At 35.7% G+C, this 27,551-nt stretch overlaps 1 protein-coding gene across 1 annotated transcript in view; it reads left to right on the top strand.

Annotated features, from left to right (window-relative positions):
* The window catches only part of LOC145664181 (sodium/potassium-transporting ATPase subunit alpha-B-like), a 465,697-nt gene that overhangs the window by 391,128 nt on the left and 47,018 nt on the right, over positions 1 to 27,551 (top strand). Inside the window, exons 14-15 of the mRNA XM_081730619.1 lie at positions 4,794 to 5,050; positions 13,064 to 13,158. Coding sequence (XP_081586745.1) covers positions 4,794 to 5,050; positions 13,064 to 13,158 — 352 coding nt within the window. The remainder of the gene's footprint in view (positions 1 to 4,793; positions 5,051 to 13,063; positions 13,159 to 27,551) is intronic.

Below are 27,551 nucleotides of genomic sequence, written 5' to 3' on the forward strand. Positions count from 1 at the left end.
CGAATAGAATCGTTATTTTTGCGAAACTAACCATAGTTTTAGCAAAACTAACGTAAACTAACGATAAACTAACGATGTGAGTTGGAATTTTATGAGAATTCAATATGGGCGGGCTAATTCACATTTGGCGGGAAACTTTATTTCTCGAATAAAATCGTTATTTTTGCGAAACTAACGATTGTTTTAGCAAAACTAACGTAAACTAACGATAAACTAACGATGTGATATGAAAAACTTTCGAAATTCGTTTGTGGGCGGGGAACCGTGTAGTTGGCCTGCCCATTTATTTCTCGAATAAAATCGTTATTTTCGCAAAACTAACGATAGTTTTAGCAAAACTAACGTAAACTAACGATAAACTAACGATGTGAGTTGGAATTTTATGAGAATTCAATATGGGCGGGCTAATTCACATTTGGCGGGAAACTTTATTTCTTGAATAAAATCGTTATTTTTGCGAAACTAACGATAGTTTTAGCAAAACTAACGTAAACTAACGATAAACTAACGATATGAGTTGGAATTTTATGAGAATTCAATATGGGCGGGCTAATTCACAGTTGGCGGGAAACTTTATTTCTCGAATAAAATCGTTATTTTTGCGAAACTAACGATTGTTTTAGCAAAACTAACGTAAACTAACGATAAACTAACGATGTCATATGAAAAACTTTTGAAATTCGTTTGTGGGTGGGGAACCGTGAAGTTAGCCTGCCCATTTATTTGTTGAATAAAAATTTTATTTTTTCGAAACTAACGATAATTTTAGCAAAACTAACGTAAACTAACGATAAACTAACGATGCAGATAAAAAAGAGGAAAATTCGTTAGGTGGGCGGGACAACTTCACAGACGTACTTTCCGTACCTCAAAATTGTTACACGCGTACAGAGCATGCACCATTCTAATGATTCGTATATGGGAACAATGGATAGAGAAGAACCGTGTGCAGCGACCGAACGGGAAGAGAACTGCAGAATGCAACGACACTATGGGATAACTGACATCTTGCCCGCATAATTGCGACGAACTGTGCAGCGCCGTTCACTGTTTTAGCTTAACGTTGGAGCATGATAACAAGTGTAGATGCGTACATTTGTGTGATCTTCCATTGACCCAAAACACATACGTTCAGGTTACATGGCCGCGTAAATACTACTGTTGGTGTACTTAGTGGCAGATGATCATAGTTTCAGACAAATCCTGCTTCTCTCTGCCCTACAACAATAATCAAAACCGGGTTATACGCTTTCTTTACGAGCACAATCTGCTAGCTTGTATTGTCGAACTTAATGGGTTCCAAACTGAGGGTGGTTTGTGTAGCGCAAATTAATACAACACGCGATCTCGATTGCTACATTGCTGCGTACCTTAATGTGAGGACAGAAGGGGACAGAGCTGAGAAGGAACCTTCTATTATCATTCATTAAATCATTCTCCCATCTACGTGTTCTTTGTTTGTCCTCTCAGCCGCAAACACCGCCGCAGAACTGACTAGTGGTAATCTGATAAGAGGATAATCAATGGACGTCTTCCTCTGAATGGATGTATGCCCATCGCGACTTGCTTGTTTGAGTCCAGTATTTTTCTTTGTTATTAGGGTATAAAAATGTCAAAAATAAATAAACAATTTGTCAAAATATTTAAAAGTACTTTGTTTAAATTCCGTACAACTTGCTGTTCTAAAAAGTAATTTGTTTCAGTTGGTGAGGATGGATGTCTTTTGGTTTGCATTTTTTCATTTGTGTTCATCTTTTGAGCCCATGAATTTTTGTCGACGGGAATGCTGATTTGGCTACATCGGCCCCGTATTAATCCTACGGTTAGGATGTGCCTACAGAAATGCTAGGGAGTAGTATTAGTTCTTCCTCTGTACGCTTGGGTGTGGTATTGCAGCGACAACAGAAAATTTTATTTTAAAACGTCATTTACAAACTCACTTATATGAATGAAAATTCCTTAACTACAGATACGGGCTCATACTCTCGTTAAAGGTCCAAAATTTGATTATGAGTAAGACCGAATGTCTATCTACTGTACAGAATGAGAAGAAACCAAGTAATTTGATTCCTGTAGTCCGATATCTTATAATTAAAGAAAAGGATGTAGATAATGCCAATAAACAATCTGACTGTTCGTGTGTTATTCAGAGCCTGACCCCTTTTGTACTTAACAAAATTATTCATGTATTGCCGAAGAAGTTAACAAAAAAAAGCAAACTGAAAAATGATAGTCTGTTGGTGGAAACATTTAATGAGAAACAAACTAAACAAGCAACTAAATTGGAGAGCATTGGGCATCTTAGCGTCATGGTACGCGTACCATCACTACTGAATGTTAGTCTCGGAGTTATTGTACGAGTACATTTTTTAATCTCTTGAATGCGACCGAAGAGGAGATATATCAATTAATTGATAAACATGTTGTAGAATTAGCTTCATTTAAAAGTAAGAAGTCAGATGAACTGCTTCAAACTCAGTCACTAATTCTAAATTTTGGTTTGCCTACGTTTCCGTAATTCTTGAAGGATGGATATTGCCGTCGGAAAGCTCAACCCTACATCCCTAATCCTCCTGGGTTTTTAAATATCTGTATTTTGGGCACACAATCACTTTGTGTAATGCAACAACTGCTATTTGTGCAAGTTGTGCGCAGGAGCCGCGTAGAGCGACCAAGCTTCATTCTGTTAATTGTAAGGATTATTCTGCTTGGACTAGAGACTGTCTAGCCTTTCAACGGGAGAAGTGTATCTGAGAACTCATGATTGTTAACAGATATCCACTGTTGATGCTATACGTTCCTAAAATAGAACATCGGCTCCTGTTCCGTTTGCCCCTGTTGCCACTAGTTCTCGGAATTCTGATGCACCCCAGACAACTGACGCTTCTACATAAACCAAGCTTGCTGCAGAGTAGAGTGTTGAACCGAAAACCCCAGTCTCTTTTCAACTAGTGAACTCCATAGAATCCCTTGTTTCGTTTGTAAGGGTGATTTCAACTAATGTTATCTCATCTTCATTCACCATATACATTGTTGATGTCAGATTATATGTCGTCGTCTTAATAATCCTGTCGTCTCTGAGAGGAAACCATAATCTCCATCAATTCGCATGCCACCTTCTGTTTCACTATAATTTGATATGGTTAAAGACAAACTAATGGCTGGTAAAGGAACTGTAATTGGCTCTCGACGCAAAAGTTCCACTTAAACGTCAATCTTTCCAACATGGCGCTTCTTGAATAGAATCTTAACGGCTTCAGTAGTCACATTGAGGAGTTAAAACATACTCTCTGAGCGCTCACCAGATATTATTTGCCTGGAGAAAACTCATTTTCAGACAACACAGTCTTCTGTTTTAGCTCACTATATACTCGGCAGGTATGATAAGTATATGGACGGCCGTGCTTCTGGCGGCGTAGCGATTGATGTATTAAACGCCCTTTTGTTTACAATATATTAATATAAATTCACGATTACAAGTAGTTGTGATGCTAGGTTTCTTCTTTGTTACCATCTGTTCGTTGTATATTTCTTGTGCTGAAGCCTTTTCGAGAGTCAATCTGATTCAGTTCTATAATCATCGTAAAATATTGATTTTGATTGTTGGATACCATTGCCTGTGGGCTTCATCGTCGTCATCAGGTATCGGAACTCTTTTATAAGAGTGGGATGCTAGTCTTTAATAACGGTAGTTATACTCACTTTTTTAGTGGAGTCTGTATCTATTCCTGTATTCACCTGTCTCAGTGGGGTATTTTTATTTGCAGCTTGCTTGATATGGAGAGTACATAACAGATCTCCGTTGCAATGACAATATTCCTCTTATCAGAGAGTCTTCCTACTATTAATCCATCTCATCTTCCACGTTTCTACTTAAAGTGTGCTGATTTACCAATAGTTCGGAATTCATGTGGTTGCTAGATATCTAATTAAATCTTCAAAGCACCGAAATTGGAAAGATTACGCAACATCTCTCAATAGTTAAAATCCTATGAGTCAGTGGTAGATCTAGGCTGGGGCCGGGGGCCCTAGGTCTCCCAATTTTTTGAGTGACAAAAATAATTTAAACTATTATTTTTATATTTTTGAGAGTTCATAGTAAACTCAAGCTATACCTACCATAGTCTGGGTTCCGGATGACCCCCAGTTTTTCCCTTCTAGATCCTCCTCAGCTATGAGTACTGTTTGGCTTATTGTGGCGCCACAAAAGGGTAACTGTTCGACTACTAGTACGCCTGCTCTTAGCACCAATTGGGTTATTGGATGTCAGAGATAGTTAACATTTTTGTCAAAATTCTCTCTGTATATTTGCTGCTCTTAACCACTATGCCATGATATGTTGCAGTAAATGACGGTAAGATGAACACTTTCTGCACTATGGGTACAGTGCTTGTGTAGTACATATCAACACATGACGTAACTTGTTAAAACATTATATGCAGCTATAAACGGTGATGGAATTCAAGAATTCATATTGTTGATCAGGCAGGGATAAAAGTGAGGGGGAACGCGGGAAGACGCTGTCCTCCTACTTCCAAAAAATATCTATGGCCTCCCCCACTTCCTAAAAAAAAAAAATAGAATGGGCAAAGACAGGCACGGGGGACGGCGTAACGTCATGCGTCCCTCTACCTTTTCAGATCCACTTTTACCCCTGTGATCAGGTAGTTTAATTTGATCTTTAAAACCTGCAAAAATACGAAACGTTGTGTGTGATCATAATATACAATAAATGTTTACTACTTTTCTCTATAACTTGCACTAATAATCTATTTTTGTTTTTATATTTGTAGGGATTGCTATGGGTATTGCTGGATCTGACGTATCCAAACAAGCTGCTGATATGATTCTATTGGATGATAATTTCGCATCCATTGTTGTTGGAGTTGAGGAAGGGCGCTTAATATTTGATAATCTCAAGAAGTCAATTGTTTATACATTGACTTCCAACATCCCAGAAAGCAGTCCATTTCTTTACTTCATGCTTTTCAGCGCTCCACTGCCTTTAGGAACCGTCACTATTCTGTTTATAGATTTGGGCACTGACATGGTATGCTTTACAACAAAGATTAATTATTTTTACAATAAGGAAATTTAGATTTAGTTTTTAGTTCATTTACTTCTACTTGCTTCGATTTCCAAGCAACCTATTAGTAATAATAAGCGTTTTACGAAGACCTACATCTGGACATGGATTCGATTTCCACACGTCAATTGGATGATTCTATATTAAAGTATAGTAGCAACACTTCTATAATTTGGTCTGCAAAGTGACATACAAGGAATGAACATTTTGAGCTAATTTATTAAATTCGTTCGGTGTGTAACGTTTGTCCCAGTTTTTCAAAGTTCAAAGTTCGGCCTTTCCGATAGAATAATCAAAACAAATCGCATCTTAGACTTGTTTTGATCTTGCAGTAATGATCAATATTCCAGTCACTTATGTGAAAGTATATGCAGATAATAAACAAAGTAATAGAAACGCCCATCTACTCCAACACGTTTTTTCTGTAAGTTAGTAACTCAGAACAAGAAACCAAACTTCTTCACGTGGTGTACACATGACACTTCTACTTGTTTTTAAACATCAGAGACAGCCATCAACCAACTTTCTACTAATAATCTTAGACTGAGTCAGAGGCGGCTCGTAAGGAAAGTCACACCGGTAAAAATGAAAAGTTTTTGCTTAAAAGTAAAAATGCAAAGGTTATCTAATATATTAATTGTTGTATAGAACAATTAGTATATTAAGAAAGTTTTCTTTCCGCTTCAAGCGATAAAGGCACGTCTCTGAACTGAGTTGTCCCTCACGTTCAAAGTGTAAAATTGATGTTGAATATCAAATGGTTTTAATACTTACCTATTAGGTTTGAGGTCGAAATTTAAACAGCTCTTAAACACTTCAAAATTGATGAAGATGTGCCTTAACGTCATCCTTGAAGAAGCTAAGACCCTTTAAATGTATTCACCACACTACAATTCCTTTTATTTTTGACAATTCCATAATTTAAAGGGTAGATACCAAAAATTTAAGAGGGATGCACCATTGTACCATTCAGTCTTATAAAGGACTATAGACCCGTGTAGATCCTATTCATTCATATGATTATATACTGTAATAATGATACATCTTTTAAAAAAAAGTATGACAATCATCTGGTAAAGCATATTACGTACATTTATATTTTTTGGCAATTTTGCATTCATGAAAAGACACAAGTTTACAAAGGTATATATTTTTTTCTATAGAGAAGTCCTAGGGAATAATTACCAATTTTAATTTTTGACATTTCTTAATTTATGGATGGCACCTTGTATTTTGGCAAACTTTAACATGAAGTACATTAAGGTACCCGTCCCTATGAAATAAATTAAGGTGTGTAGTCATTCGTATAATCATATATTGTAACAAAGTCTTAACTTAGATGAAAAATTAGAACAAAAATCCAATCATGTGGTAATATGTATTGTGTAACGTAACTTGTAGAAATATGTATATGTTACTAAGGATAATGGCCTGTATCTTATGATATCATTTTCTATCGTCTGTATCGTATGGTATCATTTCCTTTTCTGTAGCCAAACGTAGAAACTTGTTCGTTCTGGATAATTCTTTTTTATCTCGTAGTATGAAAGGAAGCCGTAGTGGATGTGTGTAAGTTCGTTTATAAAGAAGATTGATATAAAAATAATTCGTTAATTGCACAAAATCCACGAAAATTACAGTTCGAAAAAAATCGATTTCTTACGTTAGCATTTGAACAGTTGGTATATGAATTATTTTTGAAATATTTCCATAATTTTAATATAACGAACTCAGGGCTAATATATAACCTAAAACGTTATAATTGTTTACATATATTTTTGACAAATGTTTTACCTATAAAAGAGGACAACGTAGACCATCGAATTTACAAAAGTTTGTAGCTTCCTAAGTCCTAGAGAACAACTACAATTTTATTCTTAATGACTCTCGAATTCAAGAGATGGGCCAAATGTACTCTACTTGAACATTGAAATGATTGTCTCAAAATAGGTCCAATGAAAGAAAATGAAACCCTGCAACTATCGATATGGTCATATGTTGCAACAAAATAATATCGTAGAGGATAAATGAGGTCGCAAAATCCTCAAATTTGATTTTTTTGGCAATTTTTTTTACTCACGGGAGGAAACAACATGGACAACTAAAAATTGAAGAAGTATATACCTTACTGTTAGAAAGCATTTATGAATTATTGTCTAGACAATTTCCAAAGTTTAAGAATAGGTCAATGTACATCTCCTTAAATGTCAAAGGAGTGCATGATAATACCCATTTCCTATTCCAGATAATAAACCAATGTACCCATACATATCGTCACGTGTTCCAATAAGGGCTCATCATAGTGGATAAATTTAAAAACCAACTTCGTGGCAACATGTATAGGTTACGTACTTGTTGGTAATTTACTTACACTCGAAGGGGATAAGCAGGACTACCTAAATTTACAGAGGTACATACCTTCGTCCTTGAGAATATTCACCAATATTTATTTTTTGTCAGTTCTTAAATATAAGGATGGACCAACATACCTCTTCCCAAATTTAAGAGGAGTACATCAATGTACCCCTACACTCATCCAGATAACTATATAAGGCAATAATTTCAATAAGCTACCATGTGGTAATCTTTTTAACATTTTCAGGTCAAAAGATCCAATATATTTACGTCAAAAAATTTCTTTACGCCTTATATCTGGAGAACTACATACAGTGTAGCCAAATCCAAACTATCGTTTAACTCAACATGATGTGCTTATTTTAAAAAAATACGAAAATTCGATTTAGGGGCCGTTTAAAAATTTTGTAGCTCCTGATCCAAAAACTAATAATATATTTCAATCTAAAATTTTCTTGTACGCCTTGTATTTAGAGAACTACATACAGTGTAATCAAAACCAAACTATTACTTAACTCATCGATTTAGGGCCGTTCAAAATTTTGTGGGCTCTGATCCAAAAACTAACACTATCTTTCAATCAAAACTCTTCTTGTGCAGCTTATATCTGGGAACCTGAGAAAAAGTCTCAATAGACAGAGCCACGAATCACTAACCGTTTGGCCACTACAGGGCCACTTTTTGAAAGCAGCCGAAGATAGTGATTTCCTGGATTTCGATGAAAATAACTGAAACTGTGGTATGTTGTAGATAATGTGATCCTGAGAAAAAGTCTCAATAGGCACTGCCACCAATCACTGACCGTTTGGCCGCTACAGGGTCACATTTATGAAAACAGCAGAAGGTAACGGCAGTGCTTCTTTCAGATATATTTTTGGGGGCAATGCCCCCTTCCCAGAGTTCTGAGAGTGCTCCCCGGAGAAGATCAAAATAATACGCCCATAAAATAATAATAAATATAATAGTACCGTGTGCAAATAATATGTGCCCCTTCTAATACTAAGTGTGCCCCCAGGAACATTTTTCTGAAAGAAACACTGGGTAACGGTATTCTGGATTTCGGTAAAAATGAATGAAACCGTGATACGAGGGTCACTACGAAAGTTTTGAGATGTGAAATAACTTACATGCTTAAAATCAATTTAACACTTACATTTTCTCAAAGTATTCACCATTACACTGTACACACTTTTGCATCCTCGAAAACCACTTTTGGAAGCAGTGTTGCCAGTCTTTTTTCTTCAAGTGTTGAAAGTTCATTCTCGTAAGTCATTACAGCTTCTTCAGGGCTGCAAAATCTCTTCCCACGCATGCGATCTTTGATCCTGCGGAACAGAAAAAATCATACGGGGCCAGATCAGAGCTATACGGTGGATGAGTCATAAGTTTGACCTCCGTAGATTCTAAAAACTGAATTGTGATATTGGCCGTGTGTGCGGACGCGTTGTCATGATGAAGCAGGATCTCACCCAATCCAGTTCTTGGACGCCGTTCCAGAAGCTTCTGGAACACTTTTGTTCGGCAAACAGTGGTGTACCACTGAGCAGTAACAGTCCTTTGTTCTTCAAGTGGAACAGTTGCAACATGGCCAGATTTGCAGAAGAAAGCTGCGCCCATCTTCTTTCCCACACTTCGCGGTCGCTTCACTTTCGTGGCTGGATTTTCGTCTGGAAAGATCCAAACTGTAGACTGGCGTTTATTTTCAGGGTCAAATTGATAGATCCAAGTCTCATCACCAGTAACAATGTCAGAGACGCGTCGAGAATTGCCTCCATCAAAATCTTGCAAGCATTTCTTCACACCATTCCACACTTATGCGCTTCTGCTGTTCAGTCAAAGTGTGAGACACCCAACGAGATGAAACCTTCCTGAGCCAAAGATGATCATGAAGAATTTATGTTACTGCTGGCGATCCAATGTTCATTGTAGATTCAATGTCCTTGAAAGTTGTTCGAGGATTTTCTCGAATCATTTGTTCCACAGGGGCAATGTTTTCATCTAACATAGCTGTTGCCGGACGTCCAGCTCTCTCTTCATCTTTAAGCGATGTCCGGCCTCTTCTGAATTCACCAAACCACTGAAAAATTGTAGAACGGGAAGGAGCAAGGTCCCCAAATGCCCCTGCAAACGGTCAAGGCTTTGTGTCTTGTTCAAACCACTTTTGAAATCGTAAAGGATCATTGCCCGAAAATGTTCCCTTTCGAGCTCCATTCTAGACAGCCGAATATTGCTCACATCAACAAACAAGTGAAGGCGATACGGCCACGCCGATAAGTGAGGCGAGTTGAAACTTGCTTCGCTTCTTCGCTGTGGATACCACTATCGAACGCAATTGTTGGAATTCAAATACTGTGCCACAACAATGCGTATCTCAAAACTTTCGTAGTGACCCTCGTATGTTGTAGATATTGTGATCCTCGGAAAAGGTCTCAGTTTGTACTAGCAGCCATCACTGACCGTTTGGCCACTTTTTTTAAATGAGCAGAAGGCAACGGTATTCTGGGTTTCGGTGTAATTGGTTAAACTAAATTATGATATGTTGCTGACCGTTTGGCCACAACGGGGCCACTTTTTTGAAAACTATAGAAGGTAACTGTATTCTGAGGAATTGTTTGAAGCCATAATATGTTGTTAATATTGGATCGTGAGAAAAAGTCTCAATGGGCACAACCACCCATCACTGACCGTTTGGCCAGGTAAGGACCACGTTTTTTGACAGCAGCAGAAGGTAAGTATTCTGGATTTAGGTGGAATTGGTTGAAACCGTGATATATTGTAGATATTGTGATCCTGAGAAAAAGTCTCAATGGACACAACTACCAATGACTGACCATTTGGCAACTACTGGACCACATTTCTTAAAACAGCAGAAGGTAAGGATATTCTGGAATTTTGGTGGAATTGTATGAAGGCATGAAAACTATCCCACAACCCGGAAACGGAATGGGGAGAGTAGCAGCTAACATCATTTAAGCATACCGTGTGCGTGGGTTTTCTCAGGGTTCTCCCGTTTCCTCCCACTTTCTTCATTCCACCATTTCATTCATTTCTCATTATCACCGTCTCCTTTAGCCTAACCGGCATAACCGTGGGACGTAAAACTCAAAAATTTCATTTCATTTTTTCATTTAAGCATAGACAACATACCGATGTTCATCTTGAGGAACAAAGGAAAACTCTGAAAAGCCCTAGACAATTTTTCTCAGGATCATGACATCTACAACGTATCACTGTTTCATTCATTTACACCGTAATGAAAAATATCGTTATACCAGGCTGTTTTAAAAAAAATCTGGACCTGTAGTGGCCATACGATCAACAATTGATGGTTGTGTCCATTGACTTTCTCTCATTTACTCATTCTTACAGAAATCCACAATATCGCTGTATTTGGCTGTTTTCAAGAAAGTAACTCTGTGGTGATAAAACGATTAGCGACTTGTGGTTGTGTCCATTGAGGCTCTTTTCTCAGATGACAATATCTACAACATATCACGGTTTCTGTCATTTTGACCGAAATCCAGAATAACACTATCTTCGGCTTGGGTGCTTTCAAAAAAGGGGCCTCGTAGTGGCCAAATGGTCAGTGATAGATGGCTGTTGGTTATTTTGCCCATTAAGACGTTTCCTCAGAATCACAATATCTACAACATATCGCGGTTTCAAGGAATTTCACCGAAATCCAGAATATCGTTGCCTTCTTCTGTTTTAAAAAATGCGGCCCTGTAGTGGCAAAATGGCCAGTGATAGATGGCTGTGCCTATTGAGACTTTTTGACTTTTTCTCAGGATAACAATGTTTACAACATATCGCAGTTTCAGTCATTGTCTTCGAAATCCAAAATATCACTATCTTCGGCTGCTATCAACAAAGTGTCCCTATAGTGGCGAAACGATCAGTGATTGGTGGCTGTGCTTATTGAGACTTTTTCTCAGGATCACAATATCTACAACATATCGCAGTTTCAGTCATTGTGTTCGAAATCCAGAATATCACTATCTTCGGCTGTTTTCAAAAAAGTGGCCCTGTAGTGGCAAAACGGTCAGTGATTGGTGGTTATGTCCGTTAAGACTTTTTCTCAGGATCAAAATATCTACAACATATTACGGTTTCAGTCAATTTTACCGAAATCCACAATATCGTTATCTTCGGCTGTTTTCAAAAAAGTGTCCAAACGGTCAGTGATTTTTCGTTGTGTCCATTGAGACTTTTCTCAGATAGGATTGAATGTTGCTATTGACAGTCCATACTGTTTAAAGATAAGTTCATTAGCTTGTCCGGTTGAAAGTACTGTGTATGCCAGCAAGAAAATAAATGCTGATTTCATGATTCTCCTGTCGTCGTTGCAGTTCTTTTTTATTATAAAAGATCTCTTGAGTACAGAAGTATATTACAAAGTACTTGTCACTGTGATCGAAGGCATAAAGATAGATCGTAACACTGACTTAGACATGGGAATAGTTCTTAAATGTGTGCAAACTGGGAGAGATGGCACACGCTGTCTGCTGTAAGTGTTCCGTGAAGTTGGGTGTTTCCCCAGGAGGAAGCACGCGTGATACGTCGCATCCAATTAGCCGCCTATTTGGACAATCACGAGTATTCTGTACCAGATAAGCGCAGTAGTGAAGCGTAATGGCTGTAAAGTATCAAACAAGGGTCACAGAAAATGTGCACGTCTATTGCTTTGTCGCGGGCCTCTGTCAATGACGTGGAACGTATTGATAAAATAAATTGAGATTCCCCGCGCACTACTAGATTGATGACATGTTTCCTAGACGCTGTATTGGGAATAGACAACGTTTGGATGGGATGGGCATCACTATTGTTGAAGCTCAATCCCACGGATTTTGCCACGCAACATCAGACGTCAAATATATCCAATATGCCACATTTGTACCTATAAATATTTTAGACGAAAACTAAACGTCCAACTAGGAAATCGATTGTCGAGCGGACATAATATGGACGTCCTATGCATGAAAGGATAAACATTCAAAGTGTCTGCGATTTGTAGGTTATCGTATGTGGAATTTTGAATTTTGAAGCGTGTGTATGTTTTGAAAATCTGGTATCTGATTCAACTTTAGAAGCAAACACAAATACTGTTGGTCTGGGCCTTCACATATATGAACAAAATTCAAAGAAGTATGTTTGTCACACTATACTGAGAATTATGGTCGACAATTAATTTTATTAGTTCTTCCATTAGTTCAAGATTTAATAATTACTTTATATCTTAAATCCATAGTGCCCTTTGTTTTTTATCTTACACTAAACTTTGTGTCCTTGTTCATTACATCCATGCAGGGGCGAATCCAGGGGGGGCGATCGGGGCGATCGCCCCTCCCAGAAGAGGAAACTTTCTTATTTTATATATATAAATAAAACTCATCCCAAAGTTTGGAGCCCTTAAAAGTAGCAGTATGACAACCCATCGCCCCCCCCCCCCCAGTAGTCGGTCCTGGATCCGCCCCTGCATCCATGAATTGCTAATAGGTATCCAATTACACATTTCATATCACATTTAGCAGTATCGAGATTTTTTCGTATGGAAAATAATGCAAATTAATTTTGTAAATGTTTTATCAAGTTACTAATTTTGTATAATCGTTGTTAATTCAGGTTCCTGCATTATCACTTGCGTATGAACAGCCTGAATCAGACATCATGAAACAGCCACCTCGTGATCCAGAGAAAGACAAGCTGGTCAATAGCAGGTAAACATTAGGACATAACGAGAGCTGTAGATCCTGTCTTTTTTCTTTCTTTCTTTCTTTAACCTAGCTTCCCTTTCGGAACCTTTGAATCTCCTTCTTACCTCTAGCGTTTTTCGTGTGAAACGTCCGTGTTATCCAAAGGCGAGGCCTCCGGTCATCGATGCGGCGATGAGAAAATAAGATAATAAAAATATTAATTTTAAAGTTTTTTTTTAAAGTACGGAAGGTATAACGGGTTGCGGGAACTTTGCGCCCGGGAAATTTGCGCCCTATCCGAAAAAGCGGGAAAAATGCTCCCTCTATATATTTGCATCGGGATGTTTGCGCCTTAGAATTCGTTTTATATCGTGTAAAGTAGCTTCCCCTCACACATGAACCAGACTTGGGTCCATCAGAAAAGTGAACCAAATCTGTGTTCCTTTTTCTGGCGTGTTTGCAAGCTCAAGCAGGAAACCCTTTCCCTTGTCATTTCTTTATTATTATTATTATTATTATTATTATTATTATTATTATTATTAGTAGTAGTAGTAGTAGTAGTAGTAGTAGTAGTAGTATTAGTATTCCTTGATAACATTATGCAGGGACCCCCTCCCCTTGTCATTTATTTTTATTGTGCCCTGATAAAATTATGTAGGAAACTGTCCTTTATCATCGTTTGTTATTTTTTATTCAATTATTTCCCTTTTCATCCTTGTTACTGTGTGTTTGTATTGCTTCCTCGTTTTCACTCCAATTCTTTGGATGTAGGATAGACTTCTCGGACATTGAACAATATCTTTGTGCGAACTTGTATCTGTGCAGTTTTTTTTTCAACTCTGTTGTCTAGTTGTACATATACCTTTTTCCTCTTCCCCCCTTCCGAACCGAGAAAAATCCTATCATAATGAAAAATCCAATCATATATATCAGTGGCGTATTTACGATTTTGTTTCGGGGGAGCTTTGCTAACTTTAGTCCTGGAAATGTGAAAATTCTGCAATATATTTTATTCACTTTAATATAGTAAATAACATTTCGGGGGGCTTAAGCCTGGAAGCACCACTTAAATATGCCACTGATATAAATTAATATACGTATATCAATATAATTAACTAAACTAACCATATGAGTGTAATTTAATATACACAAGGCTGTTTGGCACATGTCAGATATCTGTCCACAATCCTTGTGAGTTGTTTGGCTTTTTAGGACACAAAATATAGAAAAGTAAATGTAAAGTGAATGTAAAATTGTCAGTAATATTATTAAGAAAATCGATCTATATACAATGTGTTTACTTGCTGGAGTTATTCACTTCAAACACACCGTTGCATTAATCCGTTGTGTTATTGGGCGTATAATTGAGGTTTATTCTCCTCTTATATAATGCCAAGCTATCACAATCAGCCAATGAAAATAAATCACAGGTGGCACGGTTGTGGGGAGGATTCTTTACTCTGTAATGTCCGCCCCTCCGGGCATTGCGTGATCTCGAACAGGTTCTTTCATCTCGTGGGGCGCAAACTTTCCGGTGCAGGTATATCGTGGACGCAAATCACCCAGGTGCAAAATTTTCGACACCGCATAAAGTTGTTGACTTCCCGCGAAAAGTAATAGTGACGTTTATGAGGAGTTGCCATTTTGGTTACTCGTGGCTCGCTTAGCGCAGTAGATGGTTGGTGGTGATTGGCTGTCCTCTTACCACGCCCCTAGCGACTACCAGGTTCAAGCGCGGGAAGCCAACGACTTATACCTTCTAGACTATAAGAATAGAACTCAAAAATCAATCACAGTACACGTATATTTATTCGCAATTAACCAAGAAATCGAAAGAAACAGCTAGAAATTCGCATAGGTTGAGGCAAAATTCAGCGCGTGAAAATAATAATAATAATAAAAAGCAGAATCCATTACTAAGCTCCGCATACCTCTCTCACTCTTTACGTTTCCATTTACGTTTATTGTTGCCACTGCTGCCGAAACAATTACGCAAAAAGTCTCTAAACGATAAATGAAATCACTCCGATTTTGGGTGAAAAACCGCTAGAACTTTGAACCTACCACTACAAAGTTTGACTGAATTACGTTAATGAATTTCAAAAGTTCACTAAAATTAAGCCCCAGAATAGGAAAATATTTAACACACTCATCACTTTAACTCATGGTTCTATACTTACGTCGGTCCAGGCGGAATAAGATGGTACGCTGGAAGTTCTTGTTTCACGGATGCCGGGGCGACATAAAGACAGAAGATAACCCAAACTGTTAAAATGTGCACAAATATTAATATTAGGGTTGCATTGATAGATTCAAATCGTACGTGTATTTGATGCAAATCAGAAAGTTCGTGTACGAAAGAATCCAATGTATGCGACATTTGTGCTTAAGGCAAAATCCTCCAAAGGACAAAAAATATTAAATTTAACAGTACATTCACGAAAAAACGAATTCCATGGCATACCTTACAGCAAAACCCCAAATTACATAAGCAATGTCACTGATATGGTATACCTAGGTACAAAACGTTCTCAGAAGTACATGGTCAACGTGAACTCCTCCTGGAAACCAGTAGAAGTAGCGGCATTCATAGTCCATCTTTGACCTTGAAAGTACTTTCGCTTTAATTATCTAAGTACATACACTAAATACTCTAAGTACTTACACTTTAATCACTCTAGGTACTCTAGTCTCTAAGCGCATACGCTCTAATTACTCGAGTACTCTCGTTGAAGTATTAAATGTTTTAATTAAAGTACAAAGGCAAAATTAAAATACATTTGTACAAATTAAAGTACATTTGTAATTGTACTTTATTGTTACGGCTATTCTACCGTTACTTTGGAATAATTATTGACATGTCATTACTCATGCTTATGATGTTCTACTGGACTGTAGTCTTATTACTACATTGTTCCCACTTTTGCGCATGTAACATTGAAAGAACTTAGTTTTTGTACTTGCACTCATTACCTGTACTTGGTATTACTATGTGTACTTGATGTATTGCCCTTTGAGCATATGTAACTTGGAAAGTACTTACGCTTTCATTATTCGTATGCAACCCACCTTTTCATGTATGTAATTTCATTGTCGAACTGTAATGTTCATAAGTATCCATAATGTATATTTTATTTGAATCCAAGTTATATTATGTAATTACAACGTATTCCCATTAGTATCAATATACGACTGAAAGACACTTACCTTTATAATCACCCTCCCAGGATTGAGGGAAACATTCTTCCCTCTTTGAAGACAATTATTTCCAAGCTCATCGGTTTAACCGTTTCGTGCTCTTACATCCATATACGGAATTAATTTGTATGCAAGTAACATTAATTAATTAAAATTGTAATTGTTGCTGGGAATTATCATATTGCTATTTTTACATAAATTCAGAATTAGTTCGTTGCGTGTAATGAAGTACATAGGGTATTTATGAAGAATTAATGAGTATTTAATTGTGTTACATTTGACGTGATAGAACAAAGTAATTTTTTATGGATAGCGAGGCAGGGAAAATCGAGAATGAATTCCATAAGCGATGAGCAAATCCAAAAAAGGAATGAGAGAAGAGGAAAAAATTCACTTTCATATTTTAAGAAGGAAAACCGAAGAAAGAATGTCACCGATGGTGTTATACTATTTTTTCTAGTTCCGTATTGCAATATCTGCAGTAGGCCTATGTAATTTATATGGAATCATATCATTGTATCACCAATGTCGCTCAGTTATACATATTAAGAAAACGATGATATAATAGCAGGAAAAGCTGATTGTGTTTTCAGTTTTTGCAAGCGTAATATGGTATAGTTATCGGATGAAATTATGAATATGGAATTAGATTTTTTATCTATTTGCATACAAAATACGTTATTATGTAGGCACTGGATCGAAAATAATAAATTGTCTTATATTAATGAAGTTGATTCCTTGACTGACTGGAATTACTTTTACTTTTAAAAGTTGGTATTACTTTTAACATAATACTTTAACACTGAAAACCTATAATTATTTTCCACTGAGAGTTCAATAGCTACTATGCGCATATAAATAGTAGATTACTTAAGGAGATATATGTAATAATAGGTAATGCACATTAGAACCACTTTAACATCATTTAATCAGTGTTGATAGCGACACTTTTTGTCTGGCGATATAAGAGATATGGACAGTTTTTGCGCAGAGCTGGTAGCGACATTAGTAGTGCGTTTGTTTTATTAGGATTAGCTTTACATACAAATTAATCTATACGATTTACAATAAGGGATACTACTTTGAACCAAGTAGTTTGGTTAAATAGTTTTACAGCGCCAGGTAAAAGACAAGTAACAGTAGAATTGGCGATAGCTATTAGCATGACTGTAAACTACGGGATTAAGTGTGAATGAAAGACCGGGATGTCTTGTTTATACAATAATAAATATGATTATGTAATTTTGACATCTAGAAGATTATGCCATCAACATTTCATAACTCTTTTGAGGGTTGCATATGATAGTTACAGCCAGCCTGATACGATTTTGTATTTTAGTTGAAAAGTGTGTTTAAATATTGAATGTGTTAAACAATTTTCTTCATGCTGTTGATTTAATAAGAATGGAATATTAATTAGAAAATTAGAAAATATTTCCATCCATAACTATGTAATAAATATCTAAGTAGCTAAATTAAGAGTTAGGACTGGTTTCATTTAAATATAACAAAAGCTTTATGCATTATACTTGACATTTATACTACGTAAAAATAACGTATAAATACTTTTATAATGCTTCATAAAATATTTATGTAAGTTTCTGATTTCTGTGGCAAAATTCGCATTAGTAAGTGTTAGTGTTGTAAATAGAAAAAAACTTTCCTATTTTTTCAGAAATGTATGTTTTTTCAAAAACAACATTGCCTCTCGTTTTTTTAAAAATTTCGTTTTTTTTAAATAGCCATTTGTAATGCATCTTACATCTATTTAAGTATGAAGTATTTTTATGTACATGTAATCACCGTAAAATACAACATAAATTAAACGGTAGATACTGATACGTTACAAATATTTTACAATTTATATGAATAGCATACCTACTAACAATTCGGGTTTCAGCAGTTTTCATCAATATCAACCAAGAAATAAAAGTAGAAATGAAATTTTGTTTTTTCGTGGAAGCAGGCCTTTAATAAGTACGAAAATAATGTAATGAACAGTATAACTTGTCTAAAGGTAAAAACTAATACTAATTTCCCTACTAGTATTTTTCTAAATATCATATATAAATAATTTGTAGACTAGATATATATGATATGCAGAGCCTGCTCTACCATTTGTGCAACATGTGCATTTGCATGGAGCGGCAAGTTTAGAGGATCCGGCAAAATTTGTCGTAAGTATATTATTTAAATTAAATATTTGTTGTTGGAAAGACCTTATGATGATAGTAGTTACATTTACTAAGCTGACCTTCTATTTGAATACTACACTCATAAATTATGTTTCGGTCGCATTAGTTTAAGGTCACATGGACAATGTTAAAGCAAAGGTCAAATAAATCCGAGCAAAAATTGCTCGGTTGTTGTCAGATGCAAGAATTCTCGAATAGTACCGAATATCTGTTCCATTTAGTTAGTTATCACAGTTTTGGTTTTGATAGCTAGTCTTGGTTTTGTCACAAACAAGTTCCTTATCATCGAATATAGAAACAAGTTTTTTTTTTTTTAATGTTAACAGATGTAGAACAAAAATCAAGAAATAAAGATAAAAGAGCTAGTTGCACTGGAATTGCAAACTGATACATTGAGATTGAAGCTCGATATTGAATTCTATAAAAAGGATTATCATTTTTCCTCTGCACGTGTGCTTGCTCTATCTTTCACTAACATAATATATTTATATGTAAAGAGAGAAACACACAACGAGATTGTACTTTTAGTAAGTATTTAAGCCTTTCTGAGTGCAACTGCACTTACCCTCCCTTTCGTTGTTCATGCTGGAGTAGCATCATGACTTTTAAGATATGTTCTTTCTGGAGAAAGGGGGAGGCGGAAAATTATGCCATTGCACGGGGCGACAAATTGCCTAGGGCCGGCCCTGATGATATGTATATATAAGACATAAATATAGGATGACACAATTTGAAGTAATGCAGGGTGTTTCAAAATTGATATTAGGGTTTTGAAACTTTGTAGTATCTATTACAATTATAAATATTATATCAAAGAGCAACTCAAACAGTTTTGTACGCACGTATGCGCATGCATTGTTTGTTCTGTCTGCCGTTAGAAAGAGCAAGTAGCGAGACTAGAGAGCAGAAAGCTTTTTGTGTTCTAATAAAGACTGAATCTGTGGTTACAGTGCAACTGTCTGTGTGAAGAATATTAAGGAGACGCTTGCAACTACGCCCTTATCATTTGCAGTTGCTACAGGCCTAAAGCCTACAGACTACGGTTTACGTGCCAATTTCGCAAGTGAAATATTGCTGCATAACAATTTTCTGTGTCTGATGAAGGCAAAGTTAATTTGCCGAAACTATAACGCTATTATTTATTTGTTAATATATGCTTTGGTCAGAATTTGTCTTTTAATTTATACAAGAAGTTCCAAAGCTAGAATGAGTGGTATTCAGATAACAATTTTCTGGATCGTGTCGTCTTCAGTGATAAATCGACATTTCACCTAATGTGAACACTCATAATGTTCGCATCTGGCGGTCAGCAAATGCTCAGAAGATGCTACAGTTGAAACGAGTTCCCCTAAATTCAATGTGTTTTGTGTCATATGGCGGAAAGTTTATGGGCCTTTCTCGCCTATCGACTCGATGTGTGCCGTGTGACGAATGAATCCCATATCGAACACTTGTAGCAAAGATTGTTTGAGGTGCTCTTTTACTTGATGTATTGTTTATAACTGTACGTAAAATGTAATAGGTGCTACGAAGACTTAAAACCCCAATATTCATTTTGAAACACCCTGCATTTCTTACCAACAGTGTTGCCTTATAAAGTAACAACGATATTATTATTAGTCGAGACTATAACTACTACAACAACACGGTTTAGTAGTGAAAAAGATGTAATGTACACTTACACTTTCGGACCCAGGTGGCCAAAGTGGCACACACAGGCGCGTCACTTTTTTAATCCACTCATGTATGGACACTAATTAAGATATCGGGATATTATTTTTGCCAAATATGATTGGACCATAGTTTATCATATTAATTTCTTTTTCTTCTGGTTGTCGAATTTCCTTCTCAAATTTCACCCCAGTCAAAACTTCGAGAATTTTCGAATTTCCTTTACTTCTTTTTTCCTTGTAGCTTCCTTCGTTGTAGGGAGATACCTCCTTAAGGCTTGTCAGATAGATACCTCGGATGGATACCTAATTGATGACATCAATTGGACGGGCCTGCGCACAGTGTTGCCAATCAGGGAAATTAAAATTTCCCTAAATTGGGGCAAAAAATTCGAAATTTTTGTTTATAAATCCGTACCTATACGTCCCAGTGCAAGTCAACTTACGCCAGTCGAACTTTTGTCCTTAGTTAACAAATGCGGGTACAGATCGTTACAATGGAGTAATTAGGGGGCGTACGAAAAATTCGTATTTAGGTTCTAAAACTTGATTTTTCTAGTTTTCCCTACTTTTCTGTTTACCGTAATATATTTTTGGTAATTAGAAGCGTTGTTCCTTAAATATCGCCATGATACTTGTAGGATATATTAGTGGTGTACAAATGTTTAATTTAAGATGGTAAGAAAATGGTGAATTTCTTATAGAATGAGATTTTTTTATTTTATGCTTACTTTGTTAGATGTCGCCATGATACTTGTACGATATATTCTTGTTGTACCAAGGTTGATTTTCAGATAGTTTTCGTCTGTCTGATGGCAGTGTTTCCTGCCAAAGCAATTAATTCCCGATTTTAGGTGAAAAATTCGGAAAATTTCTTTTCCCCTCTATTATTTCCCTCTTGCTTGCTACATTGAAACAAATATACCACTACCTGAAATCTTCCTCTTTGGCCTACAGAACGCACCATAAAAAGTTTCAATAGGATAATTAGAGAAGCTGTACCCCCGGCATTTCTGATGATTCTTGCTTCTCAGGCGTAAAAAGTGTCAAAATTTCATGTGTAGGATGATAGAGATTTTTTCCTTTCCCTCTTTGAATGGAAGCCAGCGACTTCAGGATTTCACTGTACCTTGTCAACACACCAAAGAATTTTTAGGTGACTTGAACCCATATGACAGCAGTGGTGCTAGATACAAAAAATTTTGAAATTCGGTTAGGGATTTTTTTGTAAATTTCCACCCCTGCATTTCCCTCAATAATTTCCCACTCATTGGTAACACTACAATGCAACTTACACCAAAATATAGCCACATCCATTTTCTAAACAACAACGCCTTAATCATATCAATCGAATAAATAGTTTTTGAGCAATAAGTCACTAACTGAAAATGTATGAAAACGACAAAAATGACCTGGGTCCGAAAGGAATAATTACACATTTTTGGTCGTATAGATACAAAGAAACAAACGATTTGTATGTTACGAGAGCTTCGACTCAAGTTCTGTTGATTATTTCAATAATCTGCAACATAAATCAATAAATAATAGTTGCCAGAAAAATATAGACATTTAAAAAAAAACATGAAAAAAACGATGTTTTTATTGAAAAAACTTCACAGAAAAAAAAACGTCTTTTTACAACACTAGTAAGAGTGCTGCAATCTACTTTGCATTTGTATAATTATCCCTATAATTATATTTGTTATAGTTCAAATAAAATCAACGAGACTTAGGTCTAATAAATGAGTGTCTATAATTTTATTTAACGAAACATATTGCTTCAAATTGTTTTGTTTCAAATGTATGAAAAAGTACATGATTGTGTTCTTATACTTCCTATTGACGAAATTTTAGGTGTATTACTATCATAAGACTTGTAAGAATGAAGTGAAGAGTAGCAAGATAAACGAAAATGGCGCCAACTGTGCAGGGTCAGTTCTAGACATTTCTTAAGTTTAAGAAAATAATATTTAGGAGCCCCCACCTAAATGATCATAAAGGAGTAGAAAGTTGTAATGGACAAGAATTCTTCAAATAATTATAATTGTTACACTTGCAAATTTCTTTGATATAGGTAGTCTCCCTGTGAATATGAACGAAAAATGGCGAAATTATAAATAGGCCTATTTGACTGGATGAATACTGAAAAAAGTTCAAATTTTAATAATTAATAACATTTTTTATTAAATAAGCACAAGACACAACTAAAGTATATATCTAAGATGTATTTTGACAAGTACAATTGAAACATAAAGTCGAAACAGAATAAACTCATGTGCTTCAAGTCTAACATTAACACAAGTTTGATTTTGACAAAGAGGTGAACTCTAATACTTCATTAAAAGTTGCTGTTTGCATAGTATCTTTTAGGGATACGATTATCGTAATTAGCTCAATTTCTCGTTTTCTTTGTTACCGGAAAGTTATAAAGACACTTTTCTGGCTTTCAATTTGGCTAAATCTATTATTATTGCATCAGTATCTATTTCATTGAGTGCCATTTTCAATGGTCATCAAAGCCAACGTCCCGCTCAAACCTCTTGACCAGTGTTGCCAGCAACCTCTGAATAAAATAGGCTAGATGGCTTTCAGAAATAAGTTTTTTACGCGAAAATGGCTAGTTTTTCAACTGCTAATCTATAACCCACATTGTAGATTTTAAATTACTTTTTGGTGCTTTATAAGTGAGTCATAGTAAAATTTGAAATATTGAATTTTATTCGCTGAAGACTAACAACAAACACACATGACTTTAAATTACAATAAAATCCATCAACAACTCATCTGATTCGTGAAAGTTAACAGCCATATTATCAGTTGAATTGAAATGTCATCATCGATGACGTCGCAGCTAGTCGAGGCGCTGAAAATGGATGCACCATCGTTGGATTGTGAATTTCCAGGGTTGGTTGTGTTTTTGTAGACTGCCATTGTGCGAATTTTCAGTAGTACTTCTTTCGGCAGGTCATAGTTCTTACAAACACTTGTTATTTCTACGTACACCCACATGAATCATAATGAATGTATTGAGAGTTTTCAAGCTAATTAGATATCCTATTTGTTTCCTTTAATAAACAGAAACAATCTCTGTGGCTTGAAGAACCGAACAGTTTACTAAATTTGTATTAGGAAAGTTTCATTCCTGCAATGAAATACGAAAACTAAATAATTAGAAAATAGCCAACGGAGTCGTTACGGAAGAGACATTAAAATTATTTGAGTCAATAAGTATTGTTAAGTAGTTGAAAATCTGTGGATGGTGAGAGAGAAGAATGAAAAACAAGTCTAAAGAAATCACTTAATACGATAATATATAATGATAGGCTGTTTTAAAAATTATATTTTACTTTCAAAGAAAAAGTATTTTTATTATTAATTGAACTGCCGAAGATATATAAAAGCTATAAATGGCAAAAGAGTTTCATAAAATAAGCTATTTTTAAAGCTATAAGCATTTCGTAGCTTTATATAGCCAAATGCCTCTCCAAACAGTGGCGGCCGGTGGATTGTGGTTTCGGTTTTGCAGTACGAACAATCGGAGACAGAAGATATAAACTGTACTCATTTACTAATCAGCATAACTTTGGATGCAAATGCTATGTGACATGTGAAATTAAATAAAATTCTGATTTTAAAAAATAAAAATATAATGCAGAACATTTTATTCGATTAGTCACCTTATTTAATTAGGAAGTCCATTCTCCTCCCTTTAATTGGAGTAAATTTGTCTAATACATGCTGATTGAACTCTGGTATTACCTTTATCAGGTCTTTTTCAATGGAAAGTATAACCAATTGTGATAACCATTCTTGGAACATTCAATTCCTTAAAAGTGTCAATTCTTTTCGATGTGGAAAAACGCCTGTTTCCTTTTGCTGACGTTATAGGTACAGTTAATATTAATTTCAAAACCTTTGTAAATTTACTTAATATTTTTTCTAGATTATTGCGAACAATTCATTCTAGCAAACCCAGTCCCTGACAGTGATCCACATTCCTCTGCAGCGTAGACTGAAGACAGTTCGTGGCAGAAATTAGTGTTATAAAAACATGTAAATTGGACACACTTTATTCACAGTTATCTAGGAAAATTTAAAACAAATTGTAGAAATATACCTAAGGCAATCAACATTGTTGCCGTAAGATGTCCTGTGAATTTAAACCGTGTTTTTTAATGCTCTTCTGAATTGTCCTTTGCTTGTTTTGTCTAAGCCTTAATTGCAAGTTTTTCCTCAGTGGAGAGCTGGGCAAATTGCTTTTGTTTTTTCTGTGTTATTTACAAAAATCATGGTATAGAATTCATTCAGAATTTGTAGGTTATTTACAGAATTAGAGCACACACAACTGAAGTAAATCTAATAACTAAAACTCAAAACAGCAGATTCAGAAAAGACAGCTGATACAAAAGAGGTATATGAATCGCGAATGTCACTTGTACACCAACCCACACACGTGCGTAAAAGAAAAACTACATTCCAAATCATCCGTCTTGGTTGTAAGGAATGCACGATGAACACAATATACTTCCACACGAGGCGAAACAAGGTTTATTAGTAATACATTCTGGAGAGCATACTTTTAAGCCACCAGATGTAGGATCAGCATGTAACAGAAGCTAAACAACATTGCCAGTTCTACACCCAGAAATGTTTGCTGGGAGGGGTCCAAAGTATTTGAGGGGTTCCAATACACCTATGTAAATATTGAACCTGCCTTATTCTGCACCCGAAAGGAAGATAAGTAGTTAATTATTGTCACCTATGTTTTTTTGAAAGAAAAAATGATAGAATGATTATTTTTATAAGAAAAGAAAGAGTACATGATGAGGCGTAAAATAAAATATTTAGCCTACATGAATTATTTCTCTGTTAAACAAGTATAGTTCGTTAAGAAAGTCTACAAATGTTAGTCGAGTTTGGAAATTGTTGGGAGGTCCGGAGCCGGTGAACCCCTCCCTCGTGGCTGCGCCCCTGAGCATTGTTAACTAGACCCAAATTCAATGTGGCGTTTACCATTATAATGTTTCATGTGGAAAGTTATCAACAGTATAAAATGTACATTTGTTTTATAAAAAAATATATATATGCTAAAATACTATTCACAAAGGGGGGATTCTATATATTAACTTATTAATATCTGGTTCACACATTGCTGTACAAGAAGGGCGGTATTCAGAGAGAATTCGTTAATCGAAGGTTAGTCACATACTAGTTAGTAAGCATACTAACTCTTTACTAAGGAAAGTGCACTTTTAGGTATTCAGAGTCTAATTTGAGTGCAACTAAAATGATGATTTGGGTATGATTAACTTATAGAACCCCAATGCATCGGTGAGTAAAATAAATGTGGCAACTACGGAAAAGTAGATGAGTGCATGCGTAGTCTGTAAAAATGAAAATCCATGAATTACGAAATACGAAATGTTGTGTCGCACGCTAAACCGTGGGTAAAAGGTTAGTCTCTGCTCTAGATTAATTAGTCACCTGTGATTAACTTCGTCCAATACTACGTCCTAATCAGAGTCTCTGAATACAATTTTGATAACCATCCCTTAGTCAGCCCTGTAGTATGGTGTTAATCAAACGTCAAAACGACTCTGCATAAGGTCCGAAGCCTTCATTATTTATATAAGCTAAGAATTAACTAGTAAGTGCATGTTTACTTTCATTTGCTTTCTACTCTATTACATATTTTCTATCTTATTTTGTAATTCTGCAATCACTTTTTTAATTGCCATTATATTGATTTGCTTCACTATAGTCCCGTAATTTAGAAATATAAATGCATAAAAATAAATTCCATTTGTAATTGGTAGGGAAATAAGATTCAGAAATCCTATTTAGCGCGAGAAACCTTCTCGTTCACTGGAAACCGTGCCGCGTTGTTGCAGAAGCACTGCAACGACCAGAGCCTTTAACTTTTGAGATAGGAGAAAGGAGACTTAAAATTCTCTACAATTGCCGCGCTGAAGAAATCTGGTCGTTGTATGCTCGCTGCAACGCAACATAAATTAGAGACTTTGTGACGCATTGTTTTTCGCTTTTTTAAAACGGATTAATGGATTTTACAGTTATACAAGTAAAAAAATATGTTATTTAAAGTATATGACATCACTGCTCTTGACGTCTGTCGAAGACCAGTGGAGTGCAGGTGCGACGCTGTCGGATTTCCCTTGCTTTTGTGTACAGACATAACGTGAAACATTAACGCGAGAAATTAAGATATTGAAAAACTAATTCGTTCTTAGAAATTTATTAACGCTTTAGTGACATATATCATAAGGACGTACCTTTGAAATTCCTTTCTTCTAATCCAGGAGCAAAGCTATTAGACAACGTCGCCCAACTGAGATTGGATATTGTGAAAAGGAGGAGACACCTTAAACATCATGAGTTGATCTAAAATAATTCTTTATTAATTTTAGCTGAATATGTTTAATGCACAACAATTGACAACTATGTCTTAATCAATATTTAATTTGTTCACGATCCAGTGGTGGAACTTCAAAATCAGGTCCCGTCGCAAAAAATTCTAAGTCGCCCCCACAAGAATTCTTTTCATGGTCCCTTTAATCTATAAGATAATTCTGTCATTTCATGTCTTTCCAACATAGACATTCAAAATCAGGCAATGAGTAACACAATGTTAACAAAAGCACTGGCGCAATTAAGAGTTTTCTTTTGAGCCCGAAATTTTTTCGGAGAAGCCTACAAAATGCAAATAATTTAGTGTATTTATCCAGTAAAATTATGCTAATTTTCTTAAAAGTTTTGGAGGATCCAGACTCTCGGACTACCTCCAACGGTGCATCCCTGAACACAAGTTACTAATAATTAAAACCCTACTTTGCATTATTAGACCCTACTATTACTAAATATTTAAAAATATCGCTCCATCTAAATTAATATGAGAGAATGGATTGATAATGATTGTTACACTGTTATAATACAACAAGTATATGTATGCACTGCTATGATTGACACTGAGAGTTCTATAAAGAAAAGTGTTACTTGTAATCCTAATGACCTTTGGATTATACAGTTTCAATTTCGATTACAGTTATTCTTTCGAGTTACTGTGCATATGCTGCGTGAAAACTTAATTGTATTCAAACAAATTTCGCAATACATTAAATTTAATTCAGACCCCTAACGAAAGAGGTCGTATCCATTCAGTTTTAATTAAACAATTAAATTACTGTAATCAAGTAAAATAAACTTAAAGTTCCAAAAGTTTGTCGATTTGCAAATTCTTCGTTAACAATAACTGCTATTGACAACTCTCCCACCGCAACATTTGTGTGATTATCACTTTCGAAATTTTGTCTACAAATCGAAAGAAATTTACTTAGAG

Source organism: Thermobia domestica, chromosome 11, assembly GCF_964235325.1.
Source record: "Thermobia domestica chromosome 11, izTheDome1.hap1.1, whole genome shotgun sequence".
Taxonomy (NCBI): domain Eukaryota; kingdom Metazoa; phylum Arthropoda; class Insecta; order Zygentoma; family Lepismatidae; genus Thermobia; species Thermobia domestica.